Raw genomic sequence first — 17,421 nt, forward strand, 5'->3', positions numbered from 1 at the left:
CCCTCATTATCACATTTATGTACGCAACCACTCTCTTACACTACTGATTACCGACTACACACACCATTGTTAATTGTATTTACGTTACCTCCCTTTTTGTTACGGATTTAAGCCGGTTCGTGACAAGTGGGGGCTCGTCCGGGATCATAAGGTTGGTTCCTAGACATTTTGGCGTATAGCACTTTGTTGCATTATGAAGGACTAATACTAGTGTCGTTTGGCTTACTAGTATGTGTGTTGTGTTTGGGAGAAAACGTGGAGTTAAACTCTGTAGGTGCTTTGTTTGCATCTTTTGTTACAGCTTGTTTGAGTTGTAATGTTTGGTGCCTAGTATTGGTAGCCTTTGTTTGTTTGGTAAACTTGCCACTGCGGTGGATAGTTGGTTGTGTGCTGCGTTGGAGAGAGTACATTGGTTAGTTTCCAGGCCCCTGCCCAGGCTGGAGACTCTTGTTCTACTCGCTGTTTGGACATCGGTCCGAGGAGGTGAGTACAGTCGGCTGTGTACCTGAGTAGGAGATTTGAGTAGGGTAGTGACACTTGCTACCTGGAGCTATAGCCTTTTTCCCCTGTTAGGCTTAGCGACGTGTTTCACTTTGGAATATGTTGGCCATGGTTATTTTGTTTGTTGTTTTTGTGTTGTGCTTGTGGATTGAGCAGGTGTCTCGGGGGCACATCCGTGGCTTGGGGGAATCTGCCAGCATGCTGGGTGGTTTATTTCCTTGCCAGCGGGCTACAGTGCATAATTACCCACCGCAAATCCGCATGAAGACTAGGGTTGAGTTACTCTAGGTTTTGGGGAAGCTCCATATATATCTCATCTCTCTTCTGTAGTGCCCAGTATGATTGACATTTCTCTGGTTGTGGTTTGGTGTGCTCAGCAGAGGGGAAAAGCGAGATAATTTTTTGGGTATTTACTTGTGACTATGGCATCTAATGTAGACGAGTTCATTCACTTTCCATCAGAGGAACTGTTAGAATTATGTACTAAAGAACAGCTGTTGAATACCGCTGAACACTACAAGGTTGAAATTAGTGATAAATGTCCCAAAAAATTGTTAGGTTGATATTGAAAGCCAATCTGATGGAGAGTGGTATTGTTGAAGTTACCAATGGGGCAGCCTCTGCCGAGGACTCGCCGTCTCCCCGTTTCGTTACAATGGCTGCTCCATCTGTTAGCAATAGTAGTCTTCTTTTTGAACAGCAGAAAGAACTGCTTCTGTTACAGCTAGAGTATGATCGGGTAAAGTATGAAAAGGAATTGGAATTTAAACAGGATTTGGAGCGTGCTAAAATCAAGCTGCAACAAGAGCGGCTACAGTTGGTTAGGGAAGGAAAGCTCTCAGGGGAGAGTTTGCTCTGGGAAGGTGACCCAGATTTACCTAGGGGACGCTCCTCTCTTGGTCGTGCCCCGGACTCATTTGATATTGTTGGAAACTTACGTATGTTGCCAAAATGTAATGAGAAGGACTCTGAGACGTTCTTTTTGTTGGAGCTTGATGCTGACTCGCTCTCTCGTGCGCCCTGTTCCTGAATGTCTACGTGACTGACCACTGTTTATTTTGTTTGGTATTGTCCTGTTCTGTCGCTCCTGTCTGTTCTCTTCTGGTCTCGTTTTCTTCTTTCCACTTAAAGGTTGTTTCCAGAGCGCAAAGGTTGCTGAGGTCTGGGGAGGACCAGGTTGGCTGGGGCAAGTGGAAGTGTGAACACATACCCCCTTATCAATTTGGGACGCAGGCTGGGTCAATTTAGGACGCAGGCTGGGTCAATTTGGGACGCAGGCTGTGTCAATTACTAGGATCCAGGGTAGTATTTGTTTATGTGTGACTGGTACGGTGTTCCGGGGTCCTTCTTGGTCACTGGTTTTATGGGGGGGGGGGGGGGGGGGGGTGATGACCCTTCCACTCTGTCTACCGTATTCTTTCTCTTTGCTCTTGTTTTTTGTCGGCGGGCGGAACTGGGAGGGTCGTCAGCGACATGGGACACACCTTGGCCCGGGTGTGTCCCGGGATAAATACACCTCTTCCCCATTCATTGAGGAGACTCTCTCCATGCAGACACACTGATAGAGTTTGGTTGTGGCCTTTTTGTTTGTTTGCTTTGGCACCTTTCAACACCCCTCATTATCACATTTATGTACGCAACCACTCTCTTACACTACTGATTACTGACTACACACACCATTGCTAATTGTATTTACGTTACCTCAGTTACTAAATATATTTTTGTTATTCCTAATGTCCACCTTGTCTCCCTTTTTGTTACGGACTTTGAGCCGGTTCGTGACAGCGTGTGCATTCAGGAATGTGTGTACTACGACCTAGTCTGCTCAGCATATAGAAAGGGTGGGCTTGAGGAAAGGGTCAGTAAAGGGATCGGATTACCATACCCCAATCAGTCCCTAAAGAAAGTGAACATACACAGGGACTAGCAGGAGTGTCCCAGTCCCCGACACTTGCCTGCTCTTGCCTTGATTCAGCCCCATCTGGTCCGATTGTTTGACCAGCAATTTTGCAGGCAATCCCCAATAAACACCAGTCTGGCTGCATTAACAAAGAGAGAGAAAATAAACTGCTGGATCCCAAATGTTGCTTGGATAGGGTATGAGATTGCGAAACACCATGTGTGTTTGCATATGGCATGGGTGTATAGGGTGATTTTGTTTGTGTGTGGGGATTTCTGTGGGTGTGAGCAGCCGCACCGGACGTGTGTGTGTGTGTGTGTGTGTGTGTGTGTGTGTGTGTGTGTGTGTGTGTGTGTGTGTGTGTGTGTGTGTGTGTGTGTGGGGGGGGGGGGGGGGGGTTCAGTGGATGACCCATCCCAGTATAACTAACTCACCAGTCCAGGGACAAACTTAAAGCCCAGGCGGAGTAGAAGCAATGCACTGCTACAGGCCTCTGAGCTATACAGCACAATATTAAGCAGGCAGGCAGACCAGGGGAGATCGCTTCCTGTTTACCAGGTGCATCTTCAAAGCAGAACCGATCAGACGAGCCCCTCCAGAGCCAACAGGCTGACTGGGATGTCTCAGTTAGGGGTAGATACAGAGAGTCATGTTGGGGTCTACTCCAAATATACAGCGGAGGTGCTAGTTCACTGCTATCGTAAAGCTTGGTTTTAGGGATCGTTAAAAGAATGCACAGTACAGCAATAGCTTTCCAGGTTTGTGGAAATAGCTGGATAGGTTTGCTGCTCCAGACAACAGCGCACAAATTCAGAATAGACAGATGTGATGATGCACACCCGGATTATATTACCACTCACACAGACCTACTACGCCCTGCTCACGCCCTGAATCACTTTCTACACACACACACACACAAACATGAAAACGTCCAGCTGCATGAGAAGAGTTCAACTCAGCCAGTAAGAAAAGGGGTGTGGTGAAGGAGACTGAGAAGGAGGGATAGAGAGAGAGGGGGCAAAGGAGAGAGGCCATATGAAACCAGCAGAGCATAAGCCACGCTTTATCCTGCCAGTCTGTCCCGCTCCGCGAGCACAGGAAACACGCAACTCCCCCAGCCCTCATTCACTCATTCATCACTCTCTTTCACACACTTCTACAGACACACACACACAGCGGCTCACAAAGGACTGGAGGATGGCTGTGTCCATGAGAAGAATGAATGGGTCCCGGAGAGGGATGGCTCTAGCCGTGGTTCTCTGTACTCTGCTCCTACACAGTGAGTACTACACCTCTTAAAGCCTCTCCACCTGGCTCTTAAGTTATCTGTGTCTTACATGCTCAGTCTTAAACTATGGTTGAGTCAGTAAGTGAACTCTGTCAGCATGGCACCTCAGTAAACGGAACCTTGTAGTCCTTTGTCTTCTCTCTGAATCTGAGAAGCTAGGAGAGAGTTAGAAGATGAAAAAAATGCATAGTAAGGGAGAGAGAGTTTGTGAGCAAGTAGGATGATGCAACATGAACTCGTAACTTAAACTTTATGCCAAGATGTGAACGTGCCAATCAAATGTACCATGATGTCATTTCCAGCACCTTAAATAGCATGTGAGTTTTGTCACAAGTGTGTTCAGTTATGCTTGTGTTATTATGTGACATGAAGCAGTTTGGAGCGTTATAGGGCTGCTGAAAAGTTGTAACGGTGGCCAGCTGACAAAGGGACCTCATGCAACTGCTCTGGAGTGGAAAGTTGCCGTTGAGAATAATTAGGGACTACATCCTGAGAAGGGTTTGTGTGTGTGTGAACATAAAGATGTTTTATTGTCACATACACCGGATAGGCGCAGTGAAATATGTTGTTTTACAGGGTCAGCCATAGAAGTACTGCGCCCCTGGAGCAAATTAGGAATAAATGACTTTCTCAAGTGCACATTGACAGCTTTTTCACCTTTGTCGGCTCGAGTATTCAAAACAGCAACCTTTCTGTTACTGGCCCAATGCTCTAACCGCTGGTCTATCTGCCATGTGTGTGTATGGGTGGAGAGCAAGCTTTTTCCAAAACGGGCTCTGCTCATTTCTGAAACATGGAGGTCCATTAAGCATAAGTTATTCAGATGTAATCTTTTTAAATGGGGAAATAAACTTCTGGGAGTTCAATCGGCATCTCTGCAGTGTGTTTGGGGGTCTTTCCATCTGTGTCCAGAAGTTTAATAGGAGAAGGAAGCTTATCCTGTGTCTGATTCCTGCTTGTCTTCTGAAGATGCAGGATGTGTGTGTGATGGGGAATTGACCATATATTATCTGTTGATTCAGCAGGTTTTAAAAATAGGTCGCTTAAGGGACGTCCCTTAGGTGGTGGCAACCGTCAAACTGTATGTGTGGTGGGGATTTCTGTTTAAACGGGGACCTCTTTTTCCCTCGTGTTGGGAAGGTGAGGGTAGAAGGTTCAGCAGTCTGGTCCAAATCACACTGTTAAGTCTGTTAATATAGATGATAATTGCATAGTGTTACGGCTTGGAGAGGAGACCGGTGGGACTGGCGTTGGTCTGGGATGACTTCTCCAGAGCTTAGTACTGGCTCATCTGGGCACTGGGACAGTAAAACATTAGTTCTCTGGCACATTGTGAACACTATGCCAGACTAAGCAGGAGGAGGAAAATAAACGATGAAAGCCTTAATGTTACTCCAAAGTGGACCAGAACGTGTCCTAAGAACATGTTCTATACGCACGGTACATTAGAAAGGCACATGTGTAACGAACCGGCTCGAAGTTCGTAAGAAAAAGGGAGACAACGTGGAGATAAGGAATAACAAAATATATTTATTAACACCTTAAACTAAATAGAATTAACAATGGTGTGTGTAGTCAGTAATCAGTAGTGTAAGTGAGTGGTTGCATGTATAAATGTGATAATGAGGGGTGTTGAAAGGTGCCAACGCAATCAAACAAAACAGCCACAAAAATGCTACAACCAAAATCTATCAGAGTGTCTGCATGGAAAGAGTCTCCTCAATTAATGGGGGAAAAGGTGTATTTATCTCGGGACACACCCGGGCCAAGGTATGTCCCATGTCGCTAACCACCCTCCCAGCTCCGCCCGCCGACATCCTAATAAGGAAAACAAGAGCAAAGAGAAAGAATATGGCAGACAGAGTGGAAGGGTCGTCACACATGCCAATTGCAGCAGTCTGGTTATTAGATTCACAAGATTTTAATGGAAGTTCATTAAGTGACTGCCCCCCCCCCCCCCCCCCCCCCCATAGGCCATGAAGGATGCGGTTTACTTCTGGCATTAAAACAGTTATACTGTGATTTTTCCTTTTGATTGTATCATTGGAGAGTACCCTAACAAATGGTTAGATGTTCAACTAACTATCAACTGTTTAGGTTTATATTGTGAAATTGTTAGAATCAGAACATTACTGTACCTCAGTAAAACGTTACCATTCCCGTTTCAGGTTAGCAGCTCTTTTTCAGCTCTTGCGTTTCACTTAGAGAATCAATAGCACAGGGGTGTTGCCACAAGTCCTCCCTATCTCCTCCCCCATTCCAGACACAGCCAACCACACGCCACTGGTCACACTCACCTGCAACATAGTTGACACTTGTGCCAAAGGCACCGCTATGTGAATTTGCCAATGAATGGTCAGCATTTGGAACACATTTGAAAAACCTCTGCCAAACCTAGAACATAAACGGCTGTAGATTGTTGCCAGGGTGATTCAGTTCTGTGTGTATGGCCTAGATCATTGGCATGTTTTGTAGAAGCTGGTGGTACTGATGTTGAAATGTAAAGATATTGAGTCTATAGAGAGGCCCTGTGTTCCATAGGTTGGATGTTAAGTTCCACGAAAATGACATATTGTCAAAGAGAAATACTATTTTAATGTTTCACAGTGAATTAACATTGTATCTATATTGGGGAGTTTTTTTTTTATCATGTCTTGGTAAGTTGATGCATCCAGCATCAGTCCAGAGGACAGTTGTGGTCTTGTTCTTGGAGGATATTTTCTGTGGATAAGGTTTAATCGATGACACAGTGGAATTAGGGCCAGTGATGTCATCAACCCAGGGAGGAGAGGCAGCTGATTCCAGAGTTCTATTAAATGACCTTGTTTGTGCTTCTACTCAAAAGAGCCAAACATGAGCCATTACAGTACAGGCCTCTGGATATATCTGGAAACTAATAAACTCATTTCCCAGAGGCCACTGGGCTTATCTTTCATACAAACATGCATGTCTGCTGCCTCTGGGGAGATATCATTGAGGTCAACCACATGACCCCCCCCCCCCCCCCCCCGACACTGGAGCTCCACTGTGGTAAGTTACAGTTGGAAGCTACAGTTAGTTGGGCCGTCATCTGCAGCAGTTGCAGCATGGCTATGGTGACTCAAGGTTTACTGTGGGTAACTGAGATGGGAGTCCTCTGTAACTGTAGTCCTTAGGGCTCCTAAGCACCTGACCACAGAAGGCCATGCATTCCAGTGGTGGATGCAGGGCTCAGATGTCGCAGCAGGAATGCCAATGCAAACCTTTTTAGAGGTGTCAACCACTGAGACCAACAACCCAGCCAACCAAAATTGGTTGTGTGGACGTTCCCACAACATTCATTAGGTCGCGGCAAATGTTCTTGTAACACAAAAACTGTCAAGTCGTGCTGATGATTATAGAATTTTTGTATCAAATATTTGCCTGATGTTCTAAGAACGTTCCTAGAAAACATTTTATCTATTCTTTTAAGGTTCCCAGAATGTTTCATTAAGTTGTGGATAAGATATGTTCCCAAAACACAAAAACTGTCCAGTTGTGTGGATGATTCTAAAATGTTTATTTTAGGGTGAAAAAACCATTCACCTGATGTTAAAAGAACTTTAACAGAACACATTTGGGCTGTTCTGTAAAGGTTCCCAGAACGTTTCTTTAGCTTGTTGGAACATTGTGGGGATATGACGAAAGAAAAAGCTTTTTTTATACACACTAATAATTCGATAATCATAATAGTTGAAATCGAAAACGCCGATTTAAAACATCTGATTTTCTGAGCAGTCTTTCAGATGATCAGGACAGGTAAATGGTTTAATCGTGTTCCAGCGGTGTATTTGAACTACGCAGGTGCCAGCACCAGCAGCACAAGCCTCCCTCTTATGCGTGAGTGAAGTGAGTTCTGAAAAACTCCAAATATACGTCTTAAAAATAGTTTTCACACACAAACGTTATATGTCCGTTATTTTGGGGAATAGGCTTCTCAAAAATAGCATGGTTGCTGTGGTAGAACGTTTTATTTTGATTGCCAATTTTCCTGCATTTATCAAAGTCCTATCAGGTAGTCTGATTTCAGATGTGTCCATGTAAACAGGGTTATTAGGGAAATTGTTCTTCTTACAAAGCATGCAAACATTTAAATAAAACTATATTAATCTGAATATTCACAATGATCATATTATTGTGTGCATGTAACCAGTGGCGACCCGTCATTCAGGGCAGGTGGGGCTCTACCCCAACTGTTTTGAGCCCCACATTTTTAGCAAAAAAATATATTATTATTTTGGCATTAATACATGTCACATCAATTTGCAAACAATGTAAAAAAAATATATATCATTGAGTTAATAAAGCCGCATACAAACATGGTCTCTCTTGTTTTCTTGAGTAAGGCAGCTCCAAAATGCAGGTTTTTCAGCATAGCTCAGTGCTCTCTGTGGTGGTGGGGCAAGCTAGCAGAAAATAGGAGCGTTGTGCCATGATTGGCTTAGTGTTCTGTCACTCATGGGGACACTACATCACCACCAAGTGTAAGTCCTTAGTAAGGGTAGACATCAAAAGTTCAAGCCCTTTGGGTCCTGCCATAGTTACATTAGTAGTGCCCTTCCAAGAAGGCTCAAGGTCATTGGCCACAGATAAAATGACATCAAATCACGTTATATTTACAGTAGCTTTGATTGGATTGACTTTGAAAATCTTAGCTAGCAGTCATCATGAATCAAGTCGACAAGATAAAATGTATTGGTGCTCATCAGCCATTGGACATAAACATTGCACAACAAGTCGCAAATTCAATAATGAGTGGTTTGAAAGGAATCGGTGACAGTGGCTAACGAGCTCAGACTGGGAAAATACGTTTTGAACGGTCATCCAACTCGGAATTGTAAATCCGTCCTCTTTCTCTTTCGTTGATGAAATTGTTTAAATGTAACCTTTATTTAACTAGGCAAGTCAGTTAAGAACAAATTCTTATTTACAATGACAGCCTATCCAGGACAAACCCAGACGACGCTGGGTCAATTGTGCGCCGCTCTATGGGACTCCCAATCACAGCCAGATGTGATCCAGCCTGGATTCGAACCAGAGACTGTAGTGAGGCCTCTTGCACTGAGATGCAGAGCCTTAGACCACTGCGCCACTTGTCAAAAATGTATTGTGTGCTGCTGCATAAATGATGTAATATGCCAGGGAGATATGCATACTGTAGCTAAGAAAGTAAGACTATGCGTATGTTGTGTAGTAAGCTGGGTTAGGGTTTGTTATTGACTACGTCCATCCGGGCTCGCTCATTAATGTCTTAATCGAAATGATGGATTGCCTCTATCCGCTTGTCGTCCCCTTATGCCATAGTTTGTACATCTCAATTGTCAGTAGAAACCGCATTTTGTTTGAGCTAGTCAGCCATATCAGCTATGTTTTTTTAAAAGGCAGTAAATGAGGCTGAATGAACAGTTTCGCTGCCAGACAAGGCTCCGCTGATAGCCAGGTGTATTCATGGTAAAATGTTGGGACTGCTGTTGGGACAGCTTTATGTAGGCCCTAACAGTTTGTGGGCACCGTTTGTCACCGTTATAGTGTAATTCATGTATTGTTTAGTGTTGTGTTGTGTCTTTGCTGGCATGCATCCCACTTTGTTTGTTTTTTGCCCCACCATGATTTACATGCTCAAATCACCACTGCATGTAACTGTACTCTGAATCAACTCAATGGTGTGTTAAGTGTGCGTTAAGCTAAACTAACGTTCTAACGTAATCTAGCGTTCTCTTCATATCCAAGCCTGCTGTTTAAACTACGCACTTTCATTGATTCAGCATCTACACAGTCTCAAATATGCATCACTGAAATGGACCGGGTCATAAATGCTGCATGATGTCATATCAACGCCTCTTGGAATACATGAATGTGAGGAGTCCTAGCATCTGTAGAGAGGGGGGAATCTAGCTCTACCTTTAAAGCTATATGGAGAAGAGAAAATACACTTGAATGTGTTTTAATTTCACGGTTGGGTTAGTATTCCAGTAGCTCGCTAAATGTGTCATTAATTCAGTGCTTGTGGCACAGTAGAGTGAGCCATTGTATTCCAAAGTATTTGCATCCATTCCAAATGGCTGAAGAGGGACAGACACAATGTGCATTCCTATCATTTGGGGGAATTCCAATCCTTGGCTCTCCTCACACCACATCCTTTTACATGTCTGAGTATTTTGTCTCTATGACAACCGCTTGATTGACGTTTTGATAGCCCGGCTAGACATTCAGGGTGGCGTGAAGCATAAAGCCTGGAAAAAATATGGACACCCAAAGCAGCACAGTGAACACCAACACAAAGAGGAGTTATGGCTCGATGTTTTAGCCGGTTGGACACCAGAGTACCAGTAGTTGGAGTGGGATCGGTGCTGAATCTCTTTTCTGTGATATAAACTAACGGACAAAATACAAAGTTCAGTTTAAGGAGAGGCATTCCATTGCCAATGGGGAGATAAGATTGCGCCCTTCAAGTCTCCGTGCTTTGACTCTGCAATGGTCTCAGACAACCTCTCCGGCCAACATAAACAAGGGCAGAATATTGCCACTTTTTTTCTCATGGCCCTCTGCTATTGACAAGCATTCCATCAGTCCCAAGTCAGAATGGTTAACGGTGGACTCACATCATCCAGAGGGGGGTGTGGGGCTTTTTACGTAACCGGCTGGCAGATAATGGTCTTATGACCGAGTGAGAGCAGGGTGTTGGGTGTGTGTCCTCTTTGGACTAGAGCTGGATTACAGTTAACTGGCAGTTTCCTCAGTGGTTTTGTAAAAACGAATATGTACCAGTCAAAATGAAGTTGAAATAATTTTGTTTGTCAGTGTCATTTCTGGCTAGAGGGTTCGACAGGAAATTTTCTCACAAACAAACACAACCGCTCCCCTTGGTCCAGTAGATTTCCTCGAACTCTGGACTATATCAACAAACACGCGTGCCATAACAAAGACCTCCTCCAATAACAAAGAGCTGTTCTCTTCAACAGAAAATCTCCATTTGGACATTGGCTTCTAAAAAACGAAAACGAAGGCAACAAACCCAAGGTTAAGCACAATCACTACTGCCGACAATTACCTTTTTAGGACAAGGGACTGGACAAAGACAAAAGACTGTAGACTCTAGCAACAATATTTACCCAGCTAAACAGTCTTAATGAATTACAGACGGTGTGTTACCATTCAAATATTGCTGTCCTCATTATGACTGCTTCCAGCAATCTTTTTGTTCCTTATTCCCCTGGCAGTTTTACAGCTGTTGTGGCTTTAACAAAATCTGCATCCCAAATACCACCCTCTTCCCAACATTGTGCACTACTTTTTAACAGAGCCCTATGGGCCCTGGTCAAAATTATTCCACTACATATGGAATTATGGTGCCATTTGGGATTATACCAAGGAGCAACAACATTCTCCTCTCTGCCAAGTTCTCTTTCATTTCAACTCACCACCGCAACCTGCTAGAGAGCAGAAACATTTTGGGAGCTTCTAGACAAAACTCCTCCACACTAAAGTCAGTGAATCTAATGAACAACCATGAAATTAGGGGACATTTCAAAACATCGACATGGACTCATGCTGTGTCTGTGTGTCTTTCGCCAATGCTTACATGAGCTCAGCCTCTGTGTTGAAACCTTATCACAAATTTAGCACATGGTCATTTGATGTGACAGATTGTCAGAATAGAAAACCACAGTGGGTTTACAAGAACAGTAAGTGTATGGCAAGTGTACATCTAAGGCAAGACATGCTTGTCAAGAGAAGGCAGAGTGAGGCAAGGCTCTCAAGGGTGTTTTGTTTAGCCTGGGAAATAAAGGATTTTTAATGAGGGTTGGCTGAGGCCCTTTCACTGCTAGAGTAATTGCTCCTGGTAATTAATGTTCAGCTACAAACTCGTTGGGGCCCTTTATGCTGCTGGCTAATTTGAAAACATAAGATTACATCCTGTTCCTGCTTTCAATGGCACTCTGTCTGTCTGTCTGTCTGTCTGTCTGTCTGTCTGTCTGTCTGTCTGTCTGTCTGTCTGTCTGTCTGTCTGTCTGTCTGTCTGTCTGTCTGTCTGTCTGTCTGTCTGTCTGTCTGTCTGTCTGTCTGTCTGTCTGTCTGTCTGTCTGTCTGTCTGTCTGTCTGTCTGTCTGTCTGTCTGTGTAGGGGCCCTGGTGTCTGGGAAGGTCTCTGCGGGGTAATCAGGGCGTTTTAACCAGTCAGTATTTTATTCTTCACACCCTAAACCACTGCACAAAGCCAGCCAGTGGAGGAGGACTATAAATGTAGATATCCTAAACACAGCCTCTCCCCATTCTCTTCCCACTCTGATGTCAAAAAGCTGTGGGAACTCATCCAGCAAAATCTGCACTCAGCAACAGTAACAGCCCAGGCAGCTTTGGTTCTGACAGTGGGAGCTGTGAGGCGAGGAACAGGCCTGTCAGAGCAGCTGGTATTTGGTCTATATCCCAAATGGCACCCTATTCCCTACATAATACACTACTTTTGACTGGAGCTCTATGGGCCTTGGTAAAAAGTAGTACACTATGTAGGGAATAGGTTGCCACTTGGGATGCAACTTTGGTGTAGAGGAGCGAGGAGCCGGCCCAGCCCTATCCTTCAGTAATGAGATGAATGGACTATTTAGGAAACAGAGGCTTAAGTTACGGAGGGGCTGCCTGCCCAAACTATTTTGATGAGAGCGTTGTTAGTGCTGGAAAAACACCATGCCCATTTATTAAGCTTATAACAAAGCCTCATCCACATTCAGGCCTTTTTGCCCTAGAATGGATTTCAAAAGCAGATTTATGGAAATCGATTCTTGGCATAGTTCACAACAAACTTGTGACAGTCACAATATATAGAAATATTCCTGTGGCAGTATAGAAACTTACATGTAGCCTATGAGTGATGGCTCTCTGTCGTTATGGGGTAATTGGTGAACCTGCTGTGTGTGTGTCTATGGGAGGCCTGCTGGGTATTGTCGATGGCCCCAGCATACTCACCTCTGAGGCTTAGTGAAGTCTCAGCATGCCGCGTGCCGTGAGAGCCATATCCTGTCCAAGGATGTGCATGGATCATAACATTCCACCGTCTGTCGCTAAAAACACTAAGATGCTGCCGCAGTGGATAGCAGTCGTTTTACAGGCTGCTGACCAATTCTGCTATTGTTTTTTTATGCTGATTTGAACTTGTTCGAGACTATCCTATCAACGGGACTTGAACTGTAATATTCTATGTTTCAAGGAGTCGTCCCCACAGTGACCAGTACATATGGACTTGGTTGACTTGCTGACTAGTAGGAATGGGATCCCTTTTCAGCCTCCCTGGAAATCCACCCTGGCCTGTTTCTGAGGTGGGGGGGCTCTATTAGGAGAACACATGAGACTTCCGTTTTATAGCACAATTGAAATTTAAAGGTAATTACCAATTGAGCCGACATACAGTATCAGTCAAATGTTTGGACACACCTACTCATTCAAGGTATACTATTTTCTACATTATAGAATAAAAGTGAAGACATCAACTATGAAATAACACATATGGAATCATGTAGTAACCAAAAAAGTGTTAAACAAATCAAAATATATATTTTATATTTGAGATTCTTCAAAGTTGCCACCCTTTGCCTTGATGACAGTTTTGCACAAAGAATATTCCAAAACATGCATTCTGTTTGCAACGAGGCACTAAAGTAATACTACAAAAAATGTGGCAAAGAAATTCACTTTTTGTCCTGAATACAAACTGTAATGTTTGTGGCAAATCCAACACAACATATTAATGAGTACCAATCTCCATATTTTCAAGCATAGTGGTGACTGCATCAAGTTATGATTATGCTGGTAAATCGTTAAGGACTGGGAAAATCAATCTACACTGGAGTTGCTTACCAAGAAGACAGTGAATGTTCCTGAATGGCCAAGTTACAGTTTTGACATAAATCTGCTTGCAAATCTATGGCAAGACCTAAAAATGGTCTAGCAATGACCAACAACCAATTTGACAACTTGAAGAATTTTGAAAAGAATACTGGGCAAATGACTCACTGAGAGACTGACGGCTGCAATCGCTGCCAAAGGTGATTCTAACATGTATTGACTCAGGGGGTTGAATACTTATCTAATCAATATACTATATATTAGTGTGTATTTTTTTTCCATGTTTAAAAACAAACAAAAAAACAAATGTTAGCATTTTTCTTCTCCTTTTGACATGAGTATTTTGTGTAGATCATTGACAAAAAAATGACAATTAAATACAATTTAATCCCACTTTGTAACACAAGAATGTGGGAAAAGTCAAGAGGTGTGAATACTTTGAAGGCACTGTATATGTACTTATTATTGCTAATAATGCTGTGTGCCTTTTTAAAAATCTATAACTGTGGTTCCTGTTGTTGCAGGAACTGTCATCGTCGACGCTGTGGAAATTAGTTTGTGGTTAACAAAATGTACCTGTTAGCGTGCATTAAGACACATTACCCGAGGAGGGGGGAAGTTCCCGAGCCCAGAATAGAAATATTGGTTCATAAGCTTAGCCAAGTGTGCCAGAAGCTGACGATGCATTGACCAACGCATTCCATCTAAGAAGTATTGATGAAGTCATAGCACACTGTATTGACGAAGTAACTGCTGTGTTAATGAAGTGCTGCTTAATAGTCTTGCCGTCCTAAGGAAGTTCTGTTTGTGTATTATTTGAGTCCGCCTGCACTTCAGTGTAGGCTGAGCCTGAGGCCTGTCTGTCTCTGAGTGGCTCCTGACGTCAAGGGGCTCTTGATCGTCTGCCTGAGACTAGGCAGGGCTAGGGAGAGAGACAGACAGGGGTTCCCCAGGGAGACTGACATCTGCAGTGCTGAACCCCACCCTGTTGGAGGCCCCCAGGACCCTACCCTGCTACAGGCCAGGCCACATCCACAGCCATCCCCAGGCACTAATTACAGAGGGGTTAGAGACGCCATGCTCTCTGTGCGCCCCTTTTAATTCAGTGTGGAGATGTTTGTTTTGTTTCAGTCTCTATTCTCCTTCCCCACCCTGCATCCCTTACACTAGGATAACACAAAGGGTCAGAGATGGCTATCGCAATGGGAAAAGGTTTCAGAGGGAAGAGTAGAGGGAGCGAGGAAGAGACAGGGACACGTGAGAGTAAGTGCGAATAGCAGACGTCTTCACAATAAATGATCAAAAACTTCACAATATTTACATGACATTTGAGTCATTTTCAGATGCTGTTATACCAAAAGCAAGCATCTACAAAAGAACCCAATAAATCAGGGTTTAATGGTCTGTAATTGAGGCATTGTGGTGGGCGACGAAAGCAGACAGATACGTGGCACGGCCAGTGGTACAGAGTAAACATGATGCCACACAGTTTGTTGATCTCTGCACACGACATTCCTCCTGGCTGGGCTGGGGAGTCGGCCCGAGTTCAGCCAGATCGTTTACAGCAGCCAAATGGCAAAAGTCACTCAAACCTCAGTCGTGTGCTCCGTAGACCCTCCTGGGGATATGGGGGGACACTGGGTCCTTTTCTAGTGCAAGGTCACACACACAGATACCAAACGCACACATGAAGATTCACTGGGGCTTGAGGTGAGTGGACATGTTCCACTGTTCTCCATGACCTCTTCTATTAGATGTGCTCATCAAGACGTCTCTCTTTTTCCGTTCAAATCAAATAAAAGTGTACCCTCCGTTTAACAGATGTTATAGCGGGTGCAGCGAAATGCTTGTTTTACTAGCTCCTAACAGTGCAGTAAAATGTCAAACAAGTACACAATCAACATTTTTTTTAAAGAAATGTCAATGAATCCAGTTAACAACTCTAACACTATCAGTAATCCAAATGCAATCTATGCGTATATACACCAAAAATATATACCAAGAATGGCCCTTGGATGTACAGTCGTGGCCAAAAGTTTTGAGAATGACACAAATATTAATTTCCACAAAGTTTGCTGCTTCAGTGTCTTTAGATATTTTTGACAGATGTTACTATGGAATGCTGAAGTATAATTACAAGCATTTCATAAGTGTCAAAGGCTTTTATTGACAATTACATGAAGTTGATGCAAAGAGTCAATATTTGCAGTGTTGACCCTTCTTTTTCAAGACCTCGGCAATCCGACCTGGCATGCGGTCAATTAACTTCTGGGCCACATCCTGACTGATGGCAGCCCATTCTTGCGTAATCAATGCTTGGAGTTTGTCAGAATTTGTGGGTTTTTGTTTGTCCACCCGCCTCTTGAGGTTTGACCACAAGTTCTCAATGGGATTAAGGTCTGGGGAGTTTCCTGGCCATGGACCCAAAATATCGATGTTTTGTTCCCGAGCCACTTAGTTATCACTTTTGCCTTATGGCAAGGTGTTCCATCATGCTGGAAAAGGCATTGTTCGTCATCAAACTGTTCCTGGATGGTTGGGAGAAGTTGCTCTCGGAGGATGTGTTGGTACCATTCTTTATTCATGGCTGTGTTCTTAGGCAACATTGTGAGTGAGCCCACTCCCTGGGCTGAGAAGCAACCCCACACATGAATGGTCTCAGGATGCTTTACTGTTGGCATGACACAGGACTGATGGTAGCGCTCACCTTGTCTTCTCCGGACAAGCTTTTTTCCGGATGCCCCAAACAATCGAAAAGGGGATTCATCAAAGAAAATGACTTTACCCCAGCCCTCAGCAGTCCAATCCCTGTACCTTTTGCAGAATATCAGTCTGTCCCTGATGTTTTTCCTGAAGAGAAGTGGCTTCTTCGCTGCCCTTCTTGACACCAGGCCATCCTCCAAAAGTCTTCGCCTCACTGTGCGTGCAGATGCACTCACACCTGCCTGCTGCCATTCCTGAGCAAGCTCTGTACTGGTGGTGCCCCGATCCTGCAGCTGAATCAACTTTAGGAGACGGTCCTGGCGCTTGCTGGACTTTCTTGGGTGCCCTGAAGCCTTCTTCACAACAATTGAACCGCTCTCCTTGAAGTTCTTGATGATCCGATAAATGGTTGATTTAGGTGTAATCTTACTGGCAGCAATTTCCTTGCCTGTGAAGCCCTTTTTGTGCAACGCAATGATGACGAAACGTGTTTCCTTGCAGGTAACCATGATTGACAGAGGAAGAACAATGATTCCAAGCACCAACCTCATTTTGAAGCTTCCAGTCTGTTATTTGAACTCAATCAGCATGACAGAGTGATCTCCAGCCTTGTCCTCGTCAACACTCACACCTGTGTTAACAAGAGAATCACTGACATGATGTCAGCTGGTCCGTTTGTGGCAGGGCTGAAATGCAGTGGAAATGTTTTTGGGGGATTCAGCTCATTTGCATGGCAAAGAGGGACTTTGCAATTAATTGCAATTCATCTGATCCCTCTTCATAACATTCTGGAGTATATGCAAATTGCCATCATACAAGCTCAGGCAGCAGACTTTGTGAATATTAATATTTGTGTCATTCTCCACATTTTTGGCCATGACTGTACGCAGAGAGCTAACATTAATAATATGCATGTCAATCTCTCCTGGCTCAAAGTGGAGGAGAGTTTGACTTCATCACTACTTGTATGTGTGAGAGGTATTGACATGTTGAATGCACCGAGCTGTCTGTTTGAACTACTGGCACACAGCTTGGACACCCATGCATACCCCACAAGACATGCCACCGGAGGTCTCTTCACAGTCCCCAAGTCCAGAACAGACTATGGGAGGTGCACAGTACTACATAGAGCCATGACTACATGGAACTCTATTCCACATCAATTAACTCAT

At 44.0% G+C, this 17,421-nt stretch overlaps 1 protein-coding gene across 2 annotated transcripts in view; it reads left to right on the forward strand.

Moving 5' to 3' along the window:
* The first annotated feature begins 3,401 nt into the window (after positions 1-3,401).
* Positions 3,402-17,421, forward strand: part of LOC106567157 (uncharacterized) — a 37,343-nt gene continuing 23,323 nt past the window's right edge. Inside the window, exon 1 of one of the 2 annotated variants that reach the window (XM_014136143.3) lies at positions 3,402-3,680. In XM_014136143.3, the coding sequence (XP_013991618.1) occupies positions 3,437-3,680 (244 nt within the window). In that variant the 5' untranslated portion in view covers positions 3,402-3,436. The remainder of the gene's footprint in view (positions 3,681-17,421) is intronic. The other variant, XM_014136142.3, reaches the window with a different exon arrangement.

This window comes from Salmo salar, chromosome 13 (genome assembly GCF_965601325.2).
Source record: "Salmo salar chromosome 13, fSalSal1, whole genome shotgun sequence".
Taxonomy (NCBI): domain Eukaryota; kingdom Metazoa; phylum Chordata; class Actinopteri; order Salmoniformes; family Salmonidae; genus Salmo; species Salmo salar.